At 42.2% G+C, this 24020-nt stretch overlaps 1 protein-coding gene across 3 annotated transcripts in view; it reads left to right on the plus strand.

Annotated features, from left to right (window-relative positions):
* Positions 1-24020, plus strand: part of EGFLAM (EGF like, fibronectin type III and laminin G domains) — a 175177-nt gene that overhangs the window by 43665 nt on the left and 107492 nt on the right. For all 3 annotated transcript variants that reach the window (XM_078066657.1, XM_036111083.2, XM_036111084.2), the window contains exons 2-4: positions 18898-19007; positions 20320-20403; positions 22431-22457. In XM_078066657.1, coding sequence (XP_077922783.1) covers positions 18898-19007; positions 20320-20403; positions 22431-22457 — 221 coding nt within the window. The remainder of the gene's footprint in view (positions 1-18897; positions 19008-20319; positions 20404-22430; positions 22458-24020) is intronic.

Consider the following 24020-nt stretch of genomic DNA (forward strand, 5'->3'; position numbering starts at 1 on the left):
GATTGCCAGGGAAGGGAGAATACTTAGGGAGATCTTTTGAATTTCAGAGGGTTCAGGTGGAGAGAAAAGTTAAAGGCTTCATTTTGTTCACAGAGAAATACTTTATCATTATTTCTGTATATCATTGATGTCTTAAAAGAAAGTTTCCTTAACCTGGAAGAGCAAACATTAAAGAACCAGCAGTGTTTCAAACAAGAGTCACAAAAACTATAATCATCCTCACTTTAGTTAGTTCTGGCAATTCTTACCCATTTTAGTTTTAGGATTTTAATGATATTAAAAACCTGTATTTGTCAAAAGCCCTTTTTATGAATCTCCTGGAAGATGAAACACATTTTACAAGAGAATACAAACAAAAACTATAAATGACAAAAAGAATAAAATATGGACATGGTTAAAGATCTGATGAGAGGGGCGCCTGGGTGGCTCAGTTAAGCATCTGCCTTCGGCCTAGGTCATGATCCCAGAGTCCTGGGATCGAGTTCCGCATCTGTCTCCTTGCTCAGCGGGGAGCCTGCTTCTTCCTCTGCCTCTGCCTCTCTCCCCTTCTCGTTCTCTCTCTCTCTCAAAAATAAATAAAATCTTAAAAACAAAAACAAAACCAAAAACTGATGAGAGGTTGCAATATAGTTGACAAGGACATCTGGTTATTTCTGTGACACATAACACTTCAATAATCAGAATATTAAGTGATGGCCTTATACCAGAACATATTAAAACTTTAGGAACTGCCTATCATCTCTAGTTACAGCATTTACCCAAGCAATACAACCTGAGGCTTGTTATCTGTTTAACAGTGCTTCCAGACTAACTCAACATACCAAATAAAAAGGCCTAATGCGTCAAAAAGACTTCATTTACATTTTAAATCTTAAGAAGTTTGTTAAAAAACCTCAGAAGTTTATAAAGCACATGCCTGAATAGGATTACAGATCATTACAAAACTTAATTATTTATTTAATCAAGGTGACAATAAGAGATTCCAAAGGCAAATCTGTAGGGTTTTATAGTTGTTAGCAAAATTTAGCTCCTTTAATACTCAGAAGAAGTTGTAACTAAGTAATCAAAGACCTGATAAAGACAAAACCTAGAAACTGGTTTTCCCAGCCAGACAAAAGAGAAAAAAAAATAAAAATAAAAAACTTTACATTTTCTTATCAAGTGCAAACCACAATTCAAGAAAACCTTGTCCTTTTAACAGAGAGAAAAGCAGAATTTCAATCATGCCACTGTACTTTTAAAATCCACTCATTTTAACTTTAGTCCTGATCATATATAAAATTCCTTTCTGACGATTTCCCTTCATAAACCTTTTACAACAACTTTTTCATTTCAGAGTTGCTTCCCTTATGCCCATCAGTCTTAATTACATTTAGCAAACTTTTAACTCTTAGAAATCTTAGTCTCCAGTGAAAACTAAGTAGTAACCAAATGTGAACTGTTACACTAGAATGCTTTAGATGGCAAATGTATGAATCCAGTAAGCACAAAGCAGGTTTACCAACACACTCAAATATCCTTGAAACTAACCTTGAGACAGACAAAATTAACCATCATTTTAAGTCATCTTTTTTTGTTTTTGTTTTTATTTTAGAGAGAGAGTGCTGGGGGAGGGGTGGAGGGAGAGAGAATCTCAAGCGGATTCCTCACTGAGCTTGGAGCCCGACGTCGGGCCCCATGCGAGGCTCGATCCCATGACCTGAGCTGAAGAGTCAGACGCTCAACCGACTGAGCCACCCAGGTGCCCCTGTTTTTAAGTCATCTTTTTGCTAACAAATTCCAACAGAGGTAACATGAGCTCATTTGACCTTTAGTAAATGTTGGTAAAATAAGAAGTTTCAATTAGTTTAAATACCAAATTATGTTCCACCTGGGTCCACTTAAAAGTCATTCCATTTGTTCTGCATTGTCAGTTTTTACCTGGGACAGCAGTGGGGAAATCCGGAATGGGCAGTGGTAAGTCCCAGGGGTGCTCTTCCCTCCTCGACAGCAATGGGAGGAGTAGGGGCCAACAGTGCTGGAAGGACCAGGGATGGTCTAGAAGCTGGTTATGCAGGCCGCACCCACGGGGGTGCGGAACCAGGGGGAGGGGGAGGGGGAGGCAGAAGAGGTGAGGTGCTGGCAGAAGGCAGAGAAGAAAGGTTCCTGGCTTAAAACTTAGCTCAGACAGATGAACAGACGCCACGTTTTTTTCCCTTAAATCTTGCAATCTGATTGTTTCCATTGGGTTAAAAGGCATCCCAAGGGAGAGTCCCTGGGGGCTAAAGAGAGAAGGTCCATTACCAAGAAAATCTCTGTGCCCAACACCCCCTCCCCCCCCCCCCCTGCCGTGGTGTACCAGTTGCAGGATTATCAGAGGTTCCTTGTGTCACAGCGACCCGAGGCGTGTCCCTGGAACAAAATCGCTATCATAACGTGCTGCCTGCCATAAAGGACCTGTAGGAGGGAGGCCTGCCCTTCCCACCCCCTTCCCCATCACATTCTAGACCATAGTGAGTGCCTGAGTTTGCCTTGCTGTGAAGGCCACGTTGCGCTTTGGCTCGCCTTGCTATGAAGGCTTGCCTTGCTGTGAAGGCCCTACCATGAAGGCCACGAAGAACCCACCATTTTTAACCCATGGAAAACACTAGAAAAGTTTTCAAGAGGAAATTGCTGAAATTTGTAACTTTAGTTAGTAGAGGACATTGACAGAAACAATAAAGATAGAAATCCATCCTGGCCTAAGCGACATTCTGATACATGTTGTATTTAAAGCCAACTTCCCTAGGAAAGGGTCCCCAGTTGGCTTTTAATTCCATCAGGTACTGGTTTTGGCTGGCTCCCAATGGAGGTCTCGAGGCCAGAAGCAGCTAGACCAGAGATGTGGAGGGGATCACATTAGACCAACAAGGAGGAAACCTCACGGCGGGGGGGGGTCCTTAAGATTGGCAGCCATGCTAGTCACTTAGGTGGCTGTCCCGTGCCCAAGACAGACAACTTTGTATAAGGGCAGGGATAAAGAGAGGGCATCAAGTTTCTGGGTCTTACTACCATTCTGCTCAGGGTACTAACTTCCAGCCAAAAGGCAGGCTTTTCCTCCCCGTAGAGTACCACAGGGTAGAGGACTGCAGCCTGAGCAATCAGCAAGAAAGTGTTCCAGTAAGACCACACTCCTTGAAGGGCCCCAGGAATGAGAGTAAAGGGGAGAGGAGAGGAAGTACTCACCAAGTTTGCACCGAGGCCCAGAGTCCAGATGAAAAGACTCAAAGCCCCACGGAAGGAAGTCAAATGATATATTTTGGGAGCAGTGTTGTTGGGGTCCAGAGCCGATGGCCAAGAAAGAATTCTTGAGGCGTCTTTGGTGCAAAAAAGGTGGTTTTATTAAAGCACAGGGACCGGACCTGGAGGCAGAAAGAGCTGCTGTCTTGGGATGTGAAGAGCAGCTGGTTATATACTTCGGGGTTGGGGGAAGTAGAAAAAAAAGGAAGTTCCAAAAGGATTTTCAGATGCTGAAGAAGACTCACAGGATCCTGGAGGCCAGGCTACTGTCAAGCTAAGGTAGTTTTTCCCTCTAGCAAGGCATTAACATGAAGGCAGCTGGGAGCTTCCTGGAGGAAGGTTATACTCCGCCGGCCTCGAGTATTTGTCAATGGGCTGCAGGTTATATGGACATTTAATTTTATCTACATTTCCTTCTGCCTCTGTTCCCCACATCACCGGCACTCTCTCTGCATTCCTGGCATCTGTGTTCCCTTGGGCTTGTTGACTAATTCCTAACGGGAGCTGCGGCTAGAGACTCTCAGCCCAGATTTCCCTGTCAGAAGACATGCAGACCCCCAGCCAACAACCCCAGCTCTGTCCACCAGCCACCCTGGCAGACCGCAATCCAGTGGCCGTCCCTCTCACCTGAGGTTGCACACACCAGGGCGGGGTCCGCCCTCAGAAGGAAAGGAGGAGGCCACCGAGGACCAGGAAGCAGGAGTCTGGGTAGGGAATCCAGGGCTTGGGGCGCTCGGGGAGTGGTCTACACACGGTCCTGGCTCTCAGAGGCACGTGGCCTGGGACACCACATTCCAGCCAAGGCGTGTGGTAAGGCCAAGGGAGGACCCATAGTGGGGCTTCTAAAAGAGGACCCCTGTTTCTGTGGGTCTAAGGGAGCAGCCATGAACTGCTCTGAGGGATCCTCTTCCCTCTCACCTTCCGTATTAGGCAGATACTCCCCCCACGTGATATTTAGGGACGTATGGAATGTCAAAGTATGAGAGACATTAGAAAGCATCTAACTGAGCCCATTGCTTAACATGTGGGAAAGTCAAGGTGCTCAGGAATGGCGAGTTGCATTCTGGAATGGTGGATTACTCTCCGGGATGATACTCTGGAGTGAAAAATTACGCCCTGGGAGGGTGAATTACATTTGGGAATTACACTGTATGGAATGGTGGCGTGTGTTCTGGAATTATGCGTTGCCATGGTGGACTTGAAAGGGAAGCACGATTGTGATGTGAACAGAACTGCCCCACAGAGAGAACCTGGCAGGGCTCTGGAAAACACTTCATGCTGCTCCTCAGTGTTTGAGAATGTCTTGAGTCCCTGGGTGACTAGAACAAACACTGCTCTGTCTTAAACCCACATTTTCACTGCTGCCTTGAAGGCATCACCTTGGAAGGGGCTCCAGTGGCAGATTTTGGTTACCATATTCATAGTGCTGCTTTAGTAATAATAGTTGGAGCAAGCGTCAAAAAGATGGAAATAAGGGTTATTTTTTTTTTCCTGTTCAGAATTTCCTAATTATTTTTAGTTAGTGTGGGTGCTTTCCATTGCATCAGTGAATATAACTTGGTTCATTCCATGAAAATCAAATAACTAAAAAGCTAGCCATGTATTTCTGTCACAGATGATATTTTTGTGTGCATTTTGAAGTGTTTTTATGAATTGGATTACAAAACTAACTGAATCGGAGATGAATTTTGCTCAGGAAGTTGAAGTATTTTATGAAATAAAATTACCATGAGAAATTGACCTAATTATTCAGAAGTTTCTAATGCAAAAACCTAATACAGTTTTGAAAGCCCTCCAAAGAAGAAAGCCCAAGAATACAGCTCCCTTGTGGCAAAGCAACATTTTTTATTTACTTATCTCTTAAGAAGTATAGCTTTTAGCTCACAAGAACACAGCTTCAGGATATATTGTATAAATGCATTATATTAGTTGTCAAGGCTACAGTTCTTCAAAACTAGTTTTCTGTTGCATAATACGTTTTTTTCCCCCATCATTCTAACCATTGTTGGTTAAATACGAGTGTGATTTTCATATGTAACTGCTTAAATCTTTCGTCCACATGTAAGTGGCCTACTCTTTTGATGTTTTTTCATGTTGAGGAAGTGCTGGTATGTTTTCATATCATAATAGATAAAATCCCACAAGACCTCCCTGTTGTAACCATTATCTAAACTTTCTGCTTCATGAGGAGTGTTTGGAGAGTGTAGCTTGGGCTTGACTTGCCCTGTTCAAAGACTGGACTTTCTCTTGATATAAGGAAAGTCCCTTTAGTTTCATTCACTTAGCTGGAAGAGATTTAGAGAGATACTTTGATTGGTGCTCATCCCGGTGAGGAACACGCTCCACGGTCTCCTTATCTGCGGTTTCTCTGGTCCTTCCAGATCCACCACCCCGCCCAGTCTGGAATCTATTTCCAGAGCAAAAGTGGCTCTGCTGGGTGGCTTTCTCCTGCTTTTAACTTCCCGCTCCACATAGGCCCCGATAATCTACAATCTCCAGCAATGTGCTCGCTCTGCAAATACAGCTTTAGACATCTCCCAGCTGGAGACCTGCCCCTGCCCTCAAGGACACTTCAAACAAACACACAAAGAGAAAAAAGCTGTGCTCACAATGCACGTTTGCCTCTGGCGCTTCCTGCCAGCTGAGAGCCATTCATACGCGCCTCCCACACACAAGGTTTGGAGCCCCCAGTCCTCTGACCCCAACACCCTTCATGTTGCATTCCACTGCTTTGCAAGAGAAAAGTTTCACTTAGCTACTCACACATAGTCTTCAGTGGAGAATAAAAGCTGTTTACGCTGTGAGAAGGAAACTGTGCCCCTTGGGATCTGGAAGGGCCGGAAAAACCACCAGGGAAGTCTTGACCAAATGGCAAATAGGGTCCACGGAATGCACAAGTCCGAGCAGCTGGTAGCGCTGCTGTAGGCACTGGGTTGAGGAAGATTCCAAGGCCTCCATGAACAGGAGAGAATTGATACCACGTGATCAATTGGGTGCCGAAGGTGACTTGCAGGTTTTTGGAAGTCATGGTGGATGGTGAGGCCATTTATCAGGACAGGGATTACTGGTGCAGCCCAAGTTAAAGAGAAAAATAAGGGACTCAGTTTTGACATGTTAAATTTGAGAGGCTCACCTGACACCTGGATCCACGTGGCTGTTGGGCACATAGATGTGCCCCTCTGAAAGAGAGGGCTGGGCTGGAGAAATAGGTAGGGGAGCCACCAGCGTCTATGTGGCAGTGATTGGCTGGGATGGGGGCCCCCAGCAGGAGAGTGTAGTGGAAACTGAGAAGAAGAGGTTGGACACCATCACCAAGAACACCAACTCTAGGAGGAAGAACAATTCTACCTCCATTACTCACTATTTCTGTCTCCTGTCCCATTGATAAGATTTTACATCAACACACTCTAGACTTCAGTTTCTTCCTCTGTAAAATGGGAATAATTTCTCCTTCCTGTATCCCATATTGTCATGAAGATCAATTGATTTCTGGTGAAACGCGGTGGGTTGAACAAACATATTTACTACTGGTCCTTCCAAAATTCCACTGAAATGCTTGTAAACTGGGGCAAAGGGCACTAGCCAGCAGGACAAAAGGAAAGAGGCAGAAGATGGCAGTGATGACATTTTGGAAACTGAAATGCACATAGACAAGTGGTAATGGATTTAGAAAGCAAAGAACGAGGTGCGCCTGGGTGGCTCAGTTGGTCAAGTGTCCGACTCAGGTCATGATCTCAGGGTCATAAGATCAAGCCCCACGTCAGGTTCCGTGCTCAGTGTGGAGCCTGCTTGAGATTCTCTCTCTCCCTCTGGCCCTTCCCCTGGCTTGTGCTCTCATGCTCGCTCTCTCTCTCTCAGAAACAAAAAGAATGATGATTACCAGGCCAGCAGTGAGGAGAAGATGATCAGAAGCTGGCTACTATTTGAGGCGAGCCTTAAAGTTTACAGGGTTTTCTCCTGCATCTCTGTCTCTTTCTCTTTCTTCAGATCTTTCATTTTAAAGAAATGAATGTTCAAGGCGGAAAGATACTGGTACCTTGTATGGATAAACCACAATTTTTCCATTCTCTTACTGCTGGACCATTAGGTTGTTTCTGGTAAAAATAAAGAAATGTGCAGATAAAATAAAGGTATATAAACCTCCATGGAGATAAGACACAGAAACACCAAATGGTTGTTACCTCTGGAAGAGAAAAAGGAAGAGGTCAGGAATGGAGAATGGAGATACAGCTGTATTTTATTCCCCGCCCCCATGTTTATTTATTTATTTTGGGCTTTATTGAGATACAAGTGACATATAACATCGAGTAAGTTTAAGGTGTACAATGTGATAATTTGATATATGCATTTGACATACATGTTGAGAAATGATCACAATAAGGGTAGCTGACACATTTATCATCTCAGGAAGAACTTCTAAGATTTACTCTCTTAGCAACTTTCAAGTACTGTGAACTGTGGTCACCACGCTGTCCATTAGATCTCCAGAACGGATTCATCTGAGAACTACAAGTTTGTATCCTTTGGCTACCTTTACCCATTGTCCTCCCCACCCCACCCCACCCACTGTGGCAACCTCCAATACTCTGTTTCTATGAGTTTGACTTTTTTTAGATTCCACATATAAATGAAATAATAACAGTATTTGCTTTTCTCTGTCTGACTTACTTCACTTAGTATAATGCCCTTCAGGTTTATCCATGTTGTCATGAGAGGCAAGATTTCCTTTTTTTTTTTTTTAATAACTGAATAATATTCCATTGTTCAGTGCTGTGTGCGGGTGTGTGCGTGTGTGTGTGTGTGTGTGTGTGTGTATATATCATAATTATCCATTCATCCATCAACAGACATTAGTTGTTTCCATGTCTTGGCTATTGTAAATAATGCTGAAATGAATACAGGGTGCAGATATCTCTTTGAGATCCTGTTTCCATTTCCTTCAGACACCCAGTCATGGTAGTTTGAGGGACCTCTGTCTAGTTTTTCAGAGTGGCTGTGCCAAGTTACATTCCCACCAACAGTGCACAAGAAAAGTCCCTTTTCTCCCCGTTCTCACCAACACTTGTTATCTCTTGTCTTTTTGGTAATAGCCACTCTAACAGGTGCATTGTGGCTTTGATTTGCATTTCCCTGTTGATTAGTGATGTTGAGCACCTTTTCATGTATCTGTTGGCTACTGATTTGTATATCTTCCTAGGAAAAATGTCTTTCTTTGGAAAATTTCAGGTTCTTTGCCCATTTTTAAATTGTATTTTTTTTTTTTTTTTGCTATTGAATTGTATGAGTTATATATTTTGGATATTAGCCCCTTATCAAACATACAGTGTGCAAGTATTTCTTCCATTAACTAAAATGTTAGTTATTTTGAGGAAGGAAAAACAAACTCTTCCCATCAGTATGCAAGGACACATAAGTGAGTGTATGTAAAAGCACCATGCTCAGAGCACTGGGATTCCCCACCAGCTCTAGTTTAGAATCTTCATGAAGATGTGAAGCCCAGGACTCTGGTTATGGGCCTGTCCCTCCTCTCTTAGACATTGTGAGACCTGGCTCTGGCCATCCTCCAGTCTATGTCCTGTGAGGCCCCATGGTGTTGCCCCTCCAACTTCCACTGCGGTGAGACCTGAATTAGAATCAGAGCTGCCCTAGAGAATCCAGGGCCTAGAGAGCAAAAAAATTTGGAAAATCCTATTCTAGAATACAGCCAGCCACCGAGGTAGGGAGGAGCAAGAGAGTACCTGTTTTGTGTCTTTTGTAATCCCAAGTCACCCCAATAGCACTTCCGTCGCTATCAGTTGACAATGCTGTAGGCATTGTTCATGGCAGCAATAGCCTCCTTCCCAGGTGCCTTCATTTTACTGTGATGATTGACTTACGATACGGGAATGATATTCTGCAGATACGTTACCTTTGGTTGTTAAGAGCTAATAGGTCTGCTTCATTAATTGCAAACTATTTTTAGCCTTACCATTAAATGGAGAGACAGAGTGCATGTATGAGACAACAAAGCCTGCCTTACCCCAACTAATACAAGCTTCATGAAGCAGGGCTTTGTGGATTTCCTTTAGTTACAAAGGAGCCTATAGACTATTTGGGTATCACTGGTTTTTCTGCTAATGACCTTTTCTGTTCCAGACCCAATCCAAGCTACCACAATGTGTTTGGTCAAATCTCATTGTTAATGACTGTATTAACAGTCCATCCACGTAATATACCATGATTGACCTATCACCCTGTTTCTAAATATCTAGATTGTTTCTATTTTTTTCTGTATCACAAGTGATCACAGGCAGAACATCTTCATGTGAGCAGCCTTCTCTCCTTTTAAGATTCTTTTCCTCACAACAGACTGTAACCACACTTCCAGAGAGCCCAAGGAAAGGAACGTATTTATGGCTCCGGATACTATTGCACATTGCCAAATTGCCTTCCAAAATGCCTGTGCTCATTTACACTGTCATAAGTAATTTTTTGAGAGTAGCACATTCATGTACTCTTGTCAGCATTAGTTACTATCACTTAAGCATTTTGGCTAATTTAATAGGTGAAAATGACATCTCAGTTTTTAAAAATTGTGTTTATTTGATAACTAGCAATTTGAATATTTTGCCACACGTGTTTACCAGCTATACTTTCTCTTTTGTGAGTTGTCTCTTCGCATTTTATTTCTTAGGGTCTGAATATGTTTTTTATCAATATGTATGAGTTTTATAATAAAGATAGCCCTTGGCCTGTCATTTTGCTGCAGTGATTTATCCTTCGATCTGTTGTTTTGATTTTCTTTTGCGATTTTTGAAGAGCATAGTGAAAGTTTTATGATGCAGAATTCATCACTTTTCTTTTGATTTATTTCTTTACCTTTCTTAAGGTTAAAAAGGTTTCTCCTCAAGAACAAAAATCCAATTCTCTTCTATAATTTGATTTCCCATCTTTAACCATTCGATTCACCTGGAATATTTTTGGTGTTTGGCCCAAATGTCTGAGCTGGCCGCCTCTTGCTCACCAGCTGCAGGTGACCACACCTCCTTCATCATCAACAGTAAAAGCCATCTTTGTGTTCCCAAATGAGTGAACGGCATACACTCCCCTCCCAAGGCAGAATCCTTGGAGCTCTCCTCACTCTCTCCTCTTCTTCACTCCCCACATTCACTCAACTACAACGCCCTAGTGGTTCTATTATATGGTTCTTCCTCCTACTTTTTTGGGGAAGAGTATATACTGCTTGGCACACTTTTCCACCCCCCTTTGCCTCATCCCTACTAGTCTGGCAGGTAGAGTCAGGTGTGTCCTTGCTTTGTGCCACAGAAGTGCCCCATATTGCCCTTTATGTTTGTTGCACCCACTTCTAATGTCCTGCTAACTTGTTTGTGGTCCTCTGTCTCTTGCATCGTTAATGTAGCCTCACTGACTAAACCAGGGCCTGATACATATAGGAGCTCAATACATATTTTTTAGGTATGTGAAAGATCTAATAAATGAGTGAATGTGCCAGTAAAATAGAAGTCGTACCTGTGTCCCAGCAGGGCTTGATTAGAATATTTTCTTGCAGAATATGAAAATAAAGGGGATAGCATATTGGAATTCATGCTTTTTATCATATAAAGATGTCATGGATACTGTAGTTTGGCTTGTTCAACATCCATTTATCCTCCTTCTAGGCGCCATGACTGTCATGCAAAGGTTGGAAAAATTAAAATGACATGTTTCAGACTGCCTTGCAGCCAGTATTCTGGATGTAAATTAGGTCCCAGCAATGAGCTGCATTCTTGGGACAAGTGGAAGGCAGGCGTGGGATGAAGGCCACTTTCCTGCTGCTGTTTCTCCTGCTAAGCAAGGCCATCAAAACATAAAAACTCATCCTTCCAAGGTTCACCATCACTTTGTGGGTGTCTGAAGGCAGTCCCACTCTCATGGCAGGATCGAGTGTGAAGGCAGAGACTTCTTGGTTTTGAGTCACCACTAAAGCTAGTCTCTTTCTCTCTCTCATCTATATATTTACCCATCTATAAAATAGAATGAATGGCGAGTCATGAATTCCATTCCACGGGCCTTCTCACCAATTCTGTAGCCATACTTCTGCTTAAAATACTTAGAGTGTTTTCTGTTTTCTGTACTGAACCATGGCAGATACACGAGGACACAAGGACTGGTGTCACACTTGACCCAAGTAGCCCGCCTTGATCAGTTGTCATTTTTCCCAAAGTAATTGGAGAAAGTTCTATTCGTAGGACTTAGAATAAAGTTGTGCTTACTGGTTATTCTATGGTTCTGTGAGGGTCTGATAGATCATTTCCACTATCTTTCCCCCCACTTCCCGGTCTCCTTTGAGATTTTGTTAGCATAAACCTCTTAAATCAGCAAAAAGCTACCAGTAGTGGGTAATTATACAGCTAGACCTAAAGATAAGAATACACAGAGAAAATATAAGTGAATGATTAAGATATTTAACATAGGAAGAGTTCTTTTAAATCAATAAGAAAAAAATTAACAACCCAATTAAAAAATGCACAAAACACATGAACAGAGGAAGAAAAATAGCCAAGGAAGATATTAAAATATTAAGCTTTTTTCTTATCAAATTACTTGGGTGCCTGGATGTCTCAGTCGGTTGAGTGTCTGATTCTTGGTTTCGGCTCAGGTCGTGATCTTAGGGTGGGGAGATCGAGCCCCGTGTCAGGCTCCGCGCTCAGTGTAGAGTCTGTTTGAGATTCTCTCCTTCTCCCTTTGCCCCTTCCATTCGTGCTCTCTCTCTCTCCCTATTTCTCTCTAAAATAAATAAATAAATCTTAAAAAAAATTAGCAAAGACTTTTAAGTAATACTCAGATCTGGTAAAGATGTATTACTTCTACTGGGCATTCTCCTAACACCTCCTTAAGCTTCTAAATTGTTTAATTTTCTAGTTTTTAGTTTGGTTTTATTTATAATATCCATTCTCTAGAATCAATAGTTCTCAACTGGAAGCAATTTTGCCCCAGGAGCCATTTAGCAATGTCTGGAGCTTATTTTTGGTTTTCACAACTATGGTTGGGGGGTGCTATGGGCATCTAGTGCGTTGTGACCAGGGATGATATCCAACATCCTACAATGCATGGGAGAGCTCCCACAAAAACCCACGTAGCCCAAAAGGTCAACAGTGTTGATATTGAGAAATTCTATCTTAGATATAAGAATTTTGCTTTAAGAATTTTTCCAAATGAGAAAATCAAATGTATTTAAAGATTCATTTATTCAATCCTTTTTGGAGAACAATGTCAGTAGCTCTTGAAACTTAAAATGCATATACCCATAATTTTTAGAATTTTAATTCCAGTATAATTAACATACAGTGTATATTAGTTTCAGTTGAACAGTTTAGTGATTCAAAAATTCTATACATTTCTCGGTGCTCACCTCGGTAATTGTACTCTTAATACTCTTCCCCCATCCCCCCACCCACCTCCTCTCTGGTAACCACCAGCTTGTTCACTATATTTAAGATTCTGTTTTTTTGTTTGTCCCTTTTTTTCTTTGTTCATTTATTTTGTTTCTTAAATTCCACTTATGAGTGAAATCATATGGATTTGTCTTTCTCTGACTGACTTATTTCACTTAGCATTATACACTCCTACCTGTGTTGTTGCAGTTGGAAAGATTTCATTATTTTTATGGCTGAGTAATATTTCTGTGTGTGTGTGTGTGTATACATACCACATCTTCTTATCCATTCATCTATTGATGGACACTTGGGTTGCTTCCATAATTTGGCTATTGTAAATAATGCTGCAATAATGTTTATATAGGGGTGTATATAGCTTTTTGAATTAGTGTCTTCATATTTTTTGGGTAAATACCCAGTAGTGGAATTACTGGATCATATGATAATTGTATTTTTAATATTTTGAGGAATGTCCATACTGTTTTCCACAGTGGCTGCAGCATCAGATTGCATTCCCACCAACAGTGCACAAGGATTGCTTTCTCTCCATATCCTCACCAGCACTTGTTGTTTCTTGTGTGTATGATTTTAGCCATCCTGAGTGTGAGATGATATCTCATTGTAGTTTTGATTTGCATTTCCCTGATGATGAGTAATGTTGAGCATCTTTTCATGTGTCTGTTGGCCACCTGGATGTCTTCTTTGGAGAAATGTCTGTTCATGTCTTCTGCCTGTTTTTAAATTGGATAAATTGTGTTGTATAAGTTCTTTATATATTTTGGATATATCAAGATATATATATATATATTTATCAGATATGTCATTTGCAATATCTTTTCCCTTTCAGTAGGTTGCCTTTTAGTTTTATTGATTGTTTCCTTTGTTGTACAGTAGCTTTTTATTTTGATGTAGTCCCAGTAGTTTATTTTTGCTTTTGTTTCCCTTGTCTCAGGAGATAGAAAAATGTTACAATGGCCAATGTCAGAGAAATTACTGCCTGTGCTCTTTTGTAGGATTTTTATGGTTTCAGGTCTCATATTAGGGTTCTTAATCCATTTTGAGTTTATTTTTGTGTATGGTGTAAGAAAGTGGATCAGTTTCATTCTTTTGCATGTAGCTGTCCAGTTTTGTTGAAGAGCCTGTCTTTTTCCCATTGCCTAGTCTTGCCTCCTTTGTTGAAGACTAGTTGACCATATGATTTGAGTTTATTTCTGGGCTCCTATTCTATTCTATTCTATTCTATTCTATTCTATTCTATTCTATTCTATTCTACTCTGTTCATCTATGTGTCTAGTATTATATCTTGAAATCTGGGATTGTAATACCTCCAATTTGTTCTTCTTTTTCAAGATTACTTTGGCTATTCAGGGTCTTTGTGGTTCCATACAAATTTTAGGATTATTTGTTCTAGTTCTGTGAAAAATGCTTTGGTATTTTGAATGAGATTGCATTAAATCTGTAGACTGAGGGACGCCTGGGTGGCTCAGTCAGTTAAGCATCTGCCTTCAGCTCAGGGTCCTGGGATTGAGTCCTGCATTGGGCTCCTTCCTGGGCAGGGAGCCTGCTGCTCCCCCTGCTTGTGCTCTTTCTCTTGACAAATAAATAAATAAAATCTTGGAAAAAATATCTATAGATTGCTTTGGGTAGTATGGACATTTTAATAATATTTGTTCTCCCAATCCATGAACATGGAAGATCTTTCCATTTGTTTGTGTCGTCTTCAATTTTCTGCATCAAAGCTTTATAGTTTTCAGAGTACAGGTCTTTCACCTCCTTGGTTAAGTTTATTCCCAGGTATTTTATTATTTCTGGTGTAATTGTAAATGGGGTTGTTTTCTTAATTTCTCTTTCTGCTACTTCATTATTCATGTATAGAAATGTAATGGATTTCTGTGTATTGATTTTGTATCCTGCGACCTTACTGAATTCAGTTATCAGTTCTAGCAGTTTTTTGGTGGAGTCTTTAGGGTTTCCTATATATAGTATCATGCATGTCATCTGTAAACAGTGAAAGTTCTACTTCTTTCTTACCAATTTGGATGACTTTTATTTCTTTTTCTCGCCTGATTGCTGTGGCTAGGACTTCCAGTACTATGTTGAATTAAAGTGGTGAGAGTGAACATTCTTGTTTTGTTCCTGATCTTAGGCGGAAAGCTCTCAGTTTTTCGCCTTTGAGTATGATGTCAGTTGTGAGTTTTTCATAGATGGCCTTTATTATGTTGAGGTATGTTCCCTCTAGACCTAACTTTGTTGAGAGTTTTTATCATTAATGGATGTAGTACTTTGTCAAATGCTTTTTCTGCAACTATTTTTTTATTATTATTTTTAAAGATTTTATTTATTTATTTGACAGAGAGAGACACAGGGAGAGAGGGAACACAAGCAGGGGGAGTGGGGGAGGGAGAAGCAGGCTTCCTGCAGAGCAGGGAGCCTGATGCGGAGCTCGATCCCAGGACCCTGGGATCATGACCTGAGCCGAAGGCAGACGCTTAATGACTGAGCCACCCAGGCACCCCTTTTTCTGCAACTATTGAAATAATCATATGGTTTTTATCCTTTCTCTTGTTGATGTGATATATTATGTTGATTGATTTGTGAATATCAAACTACCCTTGCATCCCAGGAATAAATCCCTCTTGATCGTGGTGAGTGAATTTTTATTGTATTGTTGGATTTGGTTCACTAATATTTTGTTGAAGATTTTTGTTTCTATGTTCATCAGAGATATTGGCCTATAGTTCTCTTTTTTTTTTATAGTGTCTTTATCTTGTTTTGGTATCAAGGTAATGCTGGCTTCGTAGAATGAATTTGGAAGCTTTCTTTCCTCTTCTATTCTTTGGAATAGTTTGAGAAAAATGTGTTTTTAACTCTAATTTAATTATTTGGTAAAATTCACCTGTGAAGCTGTCTGGTTCTGGACTTCTGTTTCTTGGGAATTTTTTTGATTACTGATTCAATTTTGTTGCTGGTAACCATCTGTTCAAAGTTTGCATTTCTTCATGATTCGGTTTTGGGAGGTTATATGTTTCTAGGAATTTATCTATTTCTTCTAGGTTGGCAATTTGTTGACATATAATTTTTTAATAAAATTCTCTTATAATCTTATGTATTTCTGTGGTGTCAGTTGTTATTTCTCTTCTTTTTGTTTATTTGAGCCCTCCATCTCTCTTTATCTCTCTTTCTCTCTTTTCTTTTTTTTCTGATGGGTCTGGCTAGAGATTTATCAGTTTTGTTGATCTTTTCAAAGGACCAGTTCCTGGTTTCATTTATCTGTTCTATTGGTTTTGTTTTGTTTTGTTTTAGTTTCTATTTTATTTATTTCTGTTTTAATCTTTATTATTTCCTTCCTTCTGTTGGTTTTGAGTTTTGCTTTTCTTTTTCTAGCTCCTTTGGGTGTGAGATTAGGTTGTTTATTTGAGATTTTTCTTGCTTCTTGCGGTAGGCCTGTATTGCTATAAACTTCCCTCTTAAAACAGCTTTTGCTGCATCTGAAAGATTTTGGACCATTGTGTTTTCATTTTCATTTGTCTCCATGTATTTTTTTATTTCCTCTTTGATTTCTTGGTTAGCCTGTTCATTGTTCAGTACCATGTTATTTAACTTCCATGTATTTGTGGTCTTTCATATTTTTTTCTTGTGGTTGATTTCTATTGTCAAGCTTTTGTGGTTGGAAAAGATGATGGTATGACTTCAGTCTTTCTGAATTTGTTGAGACTTGTTTCGTGGCCTAATGTGTAATCTATTCTGGAGATGTTCCATGTACACTTGAAAAGAATGTGTATTTCACTGTTTTAGGATAGATATATCCATAATTTTTAATAGGTATCCATCCTAGAAATACTCGGACATGTGAACAAAAAGGCACATACACAAATGTTCTCCTCAGCATTATTTTTAACAGTGAAATTTTGGAAACAACCTGGATATCAATCAGTGGAGTAACAGTTAGTGTACATATGTGCTCTAAGTAGCAGAGTATTTGGCCTTCCCACCTCCCACTGCTCTTTTCCTAGGATCTGATTCTCCTCTAAGGAGCCTACAGTACTATGGGATGAGATCAATAGAAGAACTATTCCCAAGACTCCCTTCGCCTGTCAGTTCCCAGTTTGGGAACTGGAAAAAAACTGATCTTTCCTCTCTGACCCCTTGGTGGAGTCAAGAGGGAGTCACATTACATAAGTTTGGCTAACCAGATGGGACTTCAGATCTTGAACCAAAGCGGAGCCAGAGAGTAGTTGAAGACCAAATCCCTGAGTGACAGCAGTGGTGGCCATGGTAGGTGTCTATGGGCAGGGAGGGGCGGCAGCTGCCTCCTAGACTGGCACTTCTTGCCAAGTGACAGACTGAGCCTCTACTACTTGGGCCACCAGAAAGGCCTTGGTTTCTGTTATTAAAAACATGGATGGGAGGCCCCAGCTGCAGTCTAATAAATTGACACATTAGATCTCTGTGAATTGCAGCCAAAGTAACCTAACTGATATACTAGAGAATTCTACACAGTTGTTAAAAAGAAGGATCATCAGGCCATACTGGCAAGTGGGAAATCAAATGGAAGAACATTCATCCACTCAAGCTCTTTCATTTATTAGTCTCTGTGCTCTGAACTGGACATACCTAGTTCCTGCCCTCATGGAGCGCTATTTATTTATTTATTTATTTATGAAGATTTTATTATTTATTTGAGAGAGAGAGCATGTGAGAGAGCACAAGCAGGGGGAGCAGCAGAGGGAGATGGAGAATCAGACTCCCCTCTGAGCAGGGAGCCCAATGCAGAACTCCATCCCAGGACCCTGGGGTCATGATCTGAGCTGAAGGGAAAAGCTTAACCGACTGAGCCACCTAGGTGTCCCTCATGGAGTATTATTTAAAATCGCAAAATATTGGAAATAAATTAAGTGTCTTAACAATAGTGGAATAAGCAATAGTGTAAATTGTGGCATGTGCATCACAGTCGTCCCCCACCTGTCTGGTTTCAATGTCAGCAGTTTCAGTCACCCACCATCAACTAGTCTGTAAGCAGATGATCCCTCTTCTGATGCATCATCGGAAGGTCAGTGTAGCCTAACTCTCCATCACAGTGCCTCCATCATTCGCCTCACTTCACTGCATTGTGTAGGCATTTTATCATCCCACATTATCACAAGAAGGGCGAGTACAGTACAATAAGGTATTTTGAGAGAGACCACAGTCACATAACTTTTACTGCAGTAGCTTATTGTAATTATTCTGTTTTATTATTAGTTATTGTTAACTTCTTACTGTGCCTAATTAATAAACTATCGTAGGTATATATTTATAGGAAAAAACATAGTATATATAGGGTTCAGTACTATCTGTGGTTTCAGGCATCCACTGGGGGTCTTGGAAAGTATCCTGCGCAGGTAAGGGGGAATTACTGTATATAGAAGAACTAACAGCCATTAAAAATAATTAATTTGATTGATAAATATATATTGTCAGTATATATACAAAGTGAAAATAAGATTTAAAATTATGACTATATGCATACATATTTATTCTATATAATGAACACAATAAAGAAAAATAAAAATTATATATACATATATAAATATATATGTACATATGGTATGTGTATATAGCTATATATCTCTACATTTACATATAGATGTCTTACAAAAAGTTGCATTAACCAAAAGGAGGTAGTGTATTCAAATGTTGACAGGACTCATTTCTAAATTTTGGCAATCTGCATATGTTATATTTATAAATATAAAATTTATTATTCATAACCATAAAATTATTTAAGATAAGGATACAGTAAAACATTTGAAGTTTTCTAACCCCATTTTACAACTAACCATATTTTTGAGATCTTCCGTAATAAGTGAACTGTGTAAACAGACATAGCTATGTAACATACCTATAAAACATATATATGTTACTAAGTAAAAAGAAAAAAAATTCATCATCTTCCTTTAATACATTCCAAGCTCCTAGAGTCAAGTCGGAAGTGCTTGGCCTCCCTTTGCTGGCCCCTGGGCTGTTAGAAGTTTCAGAAGGGACCGAGGGACATACCGTTGTCAGGTTGGGGGTGGGGGGTGGAGAGCAGAGTTCTGGAGAGTCAGCTGATACGGGTGCGGCCTGCCGGAGAGGTGTCTGATTTTTGCCCTGCGGCATCATCCTGCAGTAAGCTGTCCAGCCGTAAGTACACGCAAGGTGGACGCACGGAGCCTCTAACACAGTATCTTTTGCTTTGGGGCAGACAAGGTGGAGCCTCCTCTCGATATCATGCTGTTCTCGTTGAACTGCACAGCTTTCAGCATCCAGTGGAGAATGCCGAGGCACCCCAGGAGCCCCATCATTGGCTATACTGTGAGTACCTGGGCACAGGGATTTCTGTCGTGGGTGTCATTGGGGTAACTATACGCCCTGCCTACCCTTTCTCCTCCTATATAGGGCCTCCTTATACCAACTCTCCCCTATTAATCACTGCCCCAGTCTCCTTACATGAAACCAGAGCAAATGTTTCCCTTTTAAGGGTATTTGTAAGTGCCTGAAAGTCAGTTAGGATCTATGGAGTCCTTACTCTGCTCAGGGATGGGAAAATATAAACCAAGTAGAAGATAGGGTTCCTGCTATTCCGCTGCCGACAGTCAAGTTCGGAGGTGAAAGCAGAAACATGGGAAGTAATAAGGAGTCACTGGGGAATGTTGTCAACAAGTACAAAATACTGTAAAATCTGAATTAAAGTAAAGACATGAACAGGCAAAGTGGGACAGGGAACAGAGAATGCGTTCCTACCTATCAGAGGTTATAGATTGGACTGATTTCATTTCACCAACATGTTTTGTTTGGACAGGGCTTTTATTTATTTATTTATTTTTTTAAAGATTTTTAAAATTTATTTATTTGACAGAGAGAGAGATAGTGAGAGAGGGAACACAAGCCGGGGGAGTGGGAGAGGGAGAAGCAGGCTTCCCGCGGAGCAGGGAGCCCAATGCGGGCCTCGATCCCAGGACCCCGGGATCATGACCTGAGCCGAAGGCAGACGCTTAACGACTGAGCCACCCAGGCGCCCTGGACAGGGCTTTTAAAAATGAGTCAACTTTTAGGAGTTTGGAGATTTCAGATAAATATTTGGAGTTCTGAAAGCTCTGGGAATATCCAGAGAGGTGGCCACCCTGGGCCCATATTCCTATGGGGCACCGAGCCCACTGGAGCTGGGCTGCCCACTTTAGATGGGACAGAAGCCCCCCCCACTCCCTATAACACCCAGATCTATAACTCCCTACTGCCTCCCTTTCACCAAACATAGGCCCTCCTCCTATTGTCTTCCTAAGGCAGAGAAATGTGTTTCTGAACTCCTGTTACATCAAAAGTGGGATGATGGAAGATTACCTGAGAAAGTCATGGTTTGGGGGAGAATAGCAGGGCCTGGGTCCAGCCCCCTCCCTCCCACTTCAGTGACACACAGCTCCCTCCTGGACTCTGCAGGCTCATGAGTGTGTGAGCCCAGCCGGGGGCGCGGGGGAAGCTGATGTTTGTTGTAGAACCGGGGTCAGGGAGGCGAGGCAGCGCACCTCGGAAGCCCCTGCGGTTGTGAGTGGAGCTCGAACCCCAGGCCCTTGATCTGCTAGAGAAGTACCGGCACTGCTCTCACCGCGGATGCCTGCCTCTTTTCCAGGTCTTCTACTCCGAGGTCGGCGTGGATAAATCCCTGCAGGAGCGGTCGCATCCTGTGCCGCTCAGCCAGGACTCTGCGGCCCCGGTGAGTAGCTCCATCGAGGCAGCCCCCTCAAAGCACACCTCTGGTTGGCGTTGCAGCGATATTCCGAAGGATTTCTAATTGCGTGCGTGCATGTGTGTTCGTAGCTGTGTATGTAATAATCATGTGTGTATAGTCCTGTGGAATTTACACACGTCTTTCATGCACATGCCCTCATCACACGCCTGGCCTCTGCATCTCCAGGACGGCAGGCGCGTGCAGAAAGGGTTCTGGGTAAGCACTTCCATCCTGGACTCAACCCACCCCATGCATCCGGTGAGAAAACAACCACCTTACAGCTGTTCCCCCCCACCTTTTTTTTTTTTTAAAAAAAAGCATGATACGCTTTTAATCTCAGACCTTTGTACCAGCTGCCCTCATTTGCCCCAGAAGCCCTCAGCCCCAACCTCTATGGTTTACTTTATCCTCAAAGGGGAGATTGGCTTAGCCCACCTGGGAAGCCACTAGGTGAGGTTCCGTGTCACCTCAGCACTGGAACTTTCAACAAGCACCTGGACCCCACCAAGGAGACAGGAGTGTCCTTGGCCACCAGCCTGCAGCACAGTCCAGGCAGCGAGGGCACAGTGCTGGTGACAGGTGTCTTGGAGTCTGGGCAGTGCCTCTGGAATCGAGATCCTGCCCTGAACACTGGCATCTCTGGGGAGGGCACTGCGGTGCAAAGGTGAAGCACGGGGCCAGGAGGGAAATAGGCACCCTGGGCTTGCAGACATCCTTCCTGCACTTACAGATTGGCTAACTTTGGCCAGAGTCACCTCACCTGGCTAAGCCTTACCTTTCTCCCATGAAAGGGGTATAACAATTACGCTGTGGTGAGTTCCAAATCAAATGGCATATGTAAAAGCCTTTGGTTTTTAAAACGTAAAGAAGCCAGATAGACGTTAGTGATCATTCCTGATGATCTTTGCCTTTACGTTAAATATATTCTGTCTGTTAATTACATCCAGGCATTAGAGTACGCTATGAAATTATACCTTGCCCAATTTCAGCAAACTTTCATAGTTGCTGCCATACGCCTAGCATAGGATAACACAGAGTCCCTATTCTCGGGCAGCTTTCAGTCTTACTGGGAAAATCCCATTCTCGCTGATAAACAATTGGAAGGCAACGTAAGATCAGATGTCATTAACATGCTGCTTAACAGACTGAAGTTTCACAAGTGGTCCACCTAGGGGCTGAGAATTGAAGCAGGGGCAGTTTCTGGAAAGGCAGAGGGGAGGGAGGAGCACTGAAATCAAAAGGAATGGTGTGAACCAAGAGGACAAGCCATGCCTGTGTGTGTGCGTGCCTGTGTGCTCGTGTGTTCCGGTGGGGAGGTGGGGGGCGGTGCAGAATATCCATTGGAGAGAGGAAATCATGCGGGAGTCAGGAGGAGGGGAGGGGTCCGGTGTAACAGAGTGGGTTCTGGACTTGTATTCAGCGTGCTGTATTACAACAAGCTAACCTTACTGGACCTCAGTTCCCTCGTGGACAGAACAGGGGTCCAAATAGTATCTATGTCACAGGGAGCATATCTGGGGTTTCCAAACTGTGTGCCAGGGTGCTCCGGGGCTGTGCAGCAAACTCACAGGGGCGCTGCGGGGTTGCAGCTTTTCAAGAGAAAGAGCGACATCTGTGTGAACTCCCACCACCAGGTTGTTTGGGTATAACTGTGGATTAACGGAACGCTTACTGAGGCATTTCTTTGGCCTTAGAGGTGCTGTAAAAATATTCCCGAGACAGCAAAGGTGCCGTGAGCAGAGAAAGTTTGGGAACCTCTAGGCTGTGTCACATCAGCCTATAGCATAAGGACGCTGCGATCACTAAATGGGGTCGTGGCCGTGGAGCCCTCAGCCCCACAGCTGGCTGAACGAGAACTGAGCGAGCGGTCAACAGAATTCAGATGGAAGCTGTGTGTTTGCTGCCCGTGGCTCTCTGTAGAAGCGGGGCTACTCTATGGGTTTATTTGCAACCTGTAGGTTTTCCTTTCCTTTCATGTTGTTTTGTTTTGTTTTGTTTTTTCTCCTCTGCAGGAACAGTCTGATCATCGGGTGATTTTTGTAAGTATGCTTCAGAAAAGTTAAACCCTTGCCCCAACCCAGGATTCAGGGCGTCTCTTTTCATCAAAATGTTGATTTTCCCACATCTTGCTCATACTGATTAAGGCCCCAGGGAGAGTGCTTAGTTCCGGTGTAAGCAGGGACTGGGGAGCATACCAGGTGAATTTTTAATCATTTAGAAAGAAGTCGCTTTTATTCTCCTCTGTGCTGCTTCATCTCACATGGCAGAGTAAGGTTAAGAGGAACATTTTTAAAGGTTGAAGTAATTTAAGCTCTGTTCCAAAACTAGGTGAAAAAGACTGAAAAGTAGAGAAGATATTTAAATGAGTGAGCACTGCTGGGGCGGGGGGGTTCCCCTCCCCTGCCTTCCTTCTCCTTTCCTCACTTCCTCTAAGGATTTAAGTCCTTCCTAATAAGCCAGGACCAGGTCACCTCAAACTGCTTGACTTGCTGGATTGAATGCCAAGCAGAAGATCGGGTTGTATCCTTTGATGATCTGCCTGTATGGAGGCTTCTAATTTGGTTAACATTTGACACTTACCTTTTTCTTAGAAGAACAACCTGCAAGTTTCAACCTGGAAAAATAAGTAGTAAGACAAAGCAGGGCAATTTGGTCATTTTTTTAGAGTTGGAAATAGAAGTGAGTGTTTAAACTGGTGGGCTCCACACTTTCTGATCATTCATATCATCAGTAAAAAATATTTGAAAATATTTATGTGTGTGTGTGTATTTATGAATTATACACATGCTACTCTACTAGTATATTATGTACATTAGAAAGTTCCACAGAATCTTCAAGGAGGAGGTAAGACAGAAATAGAAAGTTCTTTTCTTCTGGCATCTCAGAAGATTGTCTTGCTCACCTAGGAGGATGATGTACCATCATCCTGCTTTGGAGTCCACTGATCTGGTTGACCCAGAACAGTGATTGCACTTGGGTCTTATCCAAGGTTAGAGAGAGAAGACGTAGGCAGGAATCATGAGACTTGCATGGAGTCCCAGCTCTGTCATCACAGCAAGGGTGGGCAAGGTTACTGAACCCCTTTGAATCTCTCTTCGACAGTAAAATGAAGGGGTGACCTAGTAATGGTTTCCAGCTGGGGGTTCCTTTGTTCCCTCTGCAGCATATGGACAGAAGTGTGGACATTTTTGTAGACAAGCTTCAGGGATGATTTTTCCCTGCAGTACACTGGACAGACCCATACAAGGAAGATTTGTACAGCCCCAAAGTCAATGCTGCCCTTCCTGTGAAACTCTGGAAGATACTTTCTAGCTTTTTGTGACCACGCAGGGAATAGAATCTCCTCAACTCCTCCCTCCACTCTGGCCCGCATAGCCTTCCTCAGGGCCATTGAAAGAAGGATGTTTGGAAGATAACACTTTTCTGTTTCTCTGGTGCCTTCCATGTAATGATGCTAGATATTCACAACTAAGGCCCAGCCTCCACTTGTAGAGTCAACTGTGAAGTTGAATCCAAGGTTATTAACTATGAACAAGGTCATTGTAGAGCAATTGCAGAATTTTGGTGTTGAAACTTTGGCCCAGAGAAGTGAAGTGGCATCT

This window comes from Halichoerus grypus, chromosome 2, assembly GCF_964656455.1.
Source record: "Halichoerus grypus chromosome 2, mHalGry1.hap1.1, whole genome shotgun sequence".
NCBI classification, from domain to species: domain Eukaryota; kingdom Metazoa; phylum Chordata; class Mammalia; order Carnivora; family Phocidae; genus Halichoerus; species Halichoerus grypus.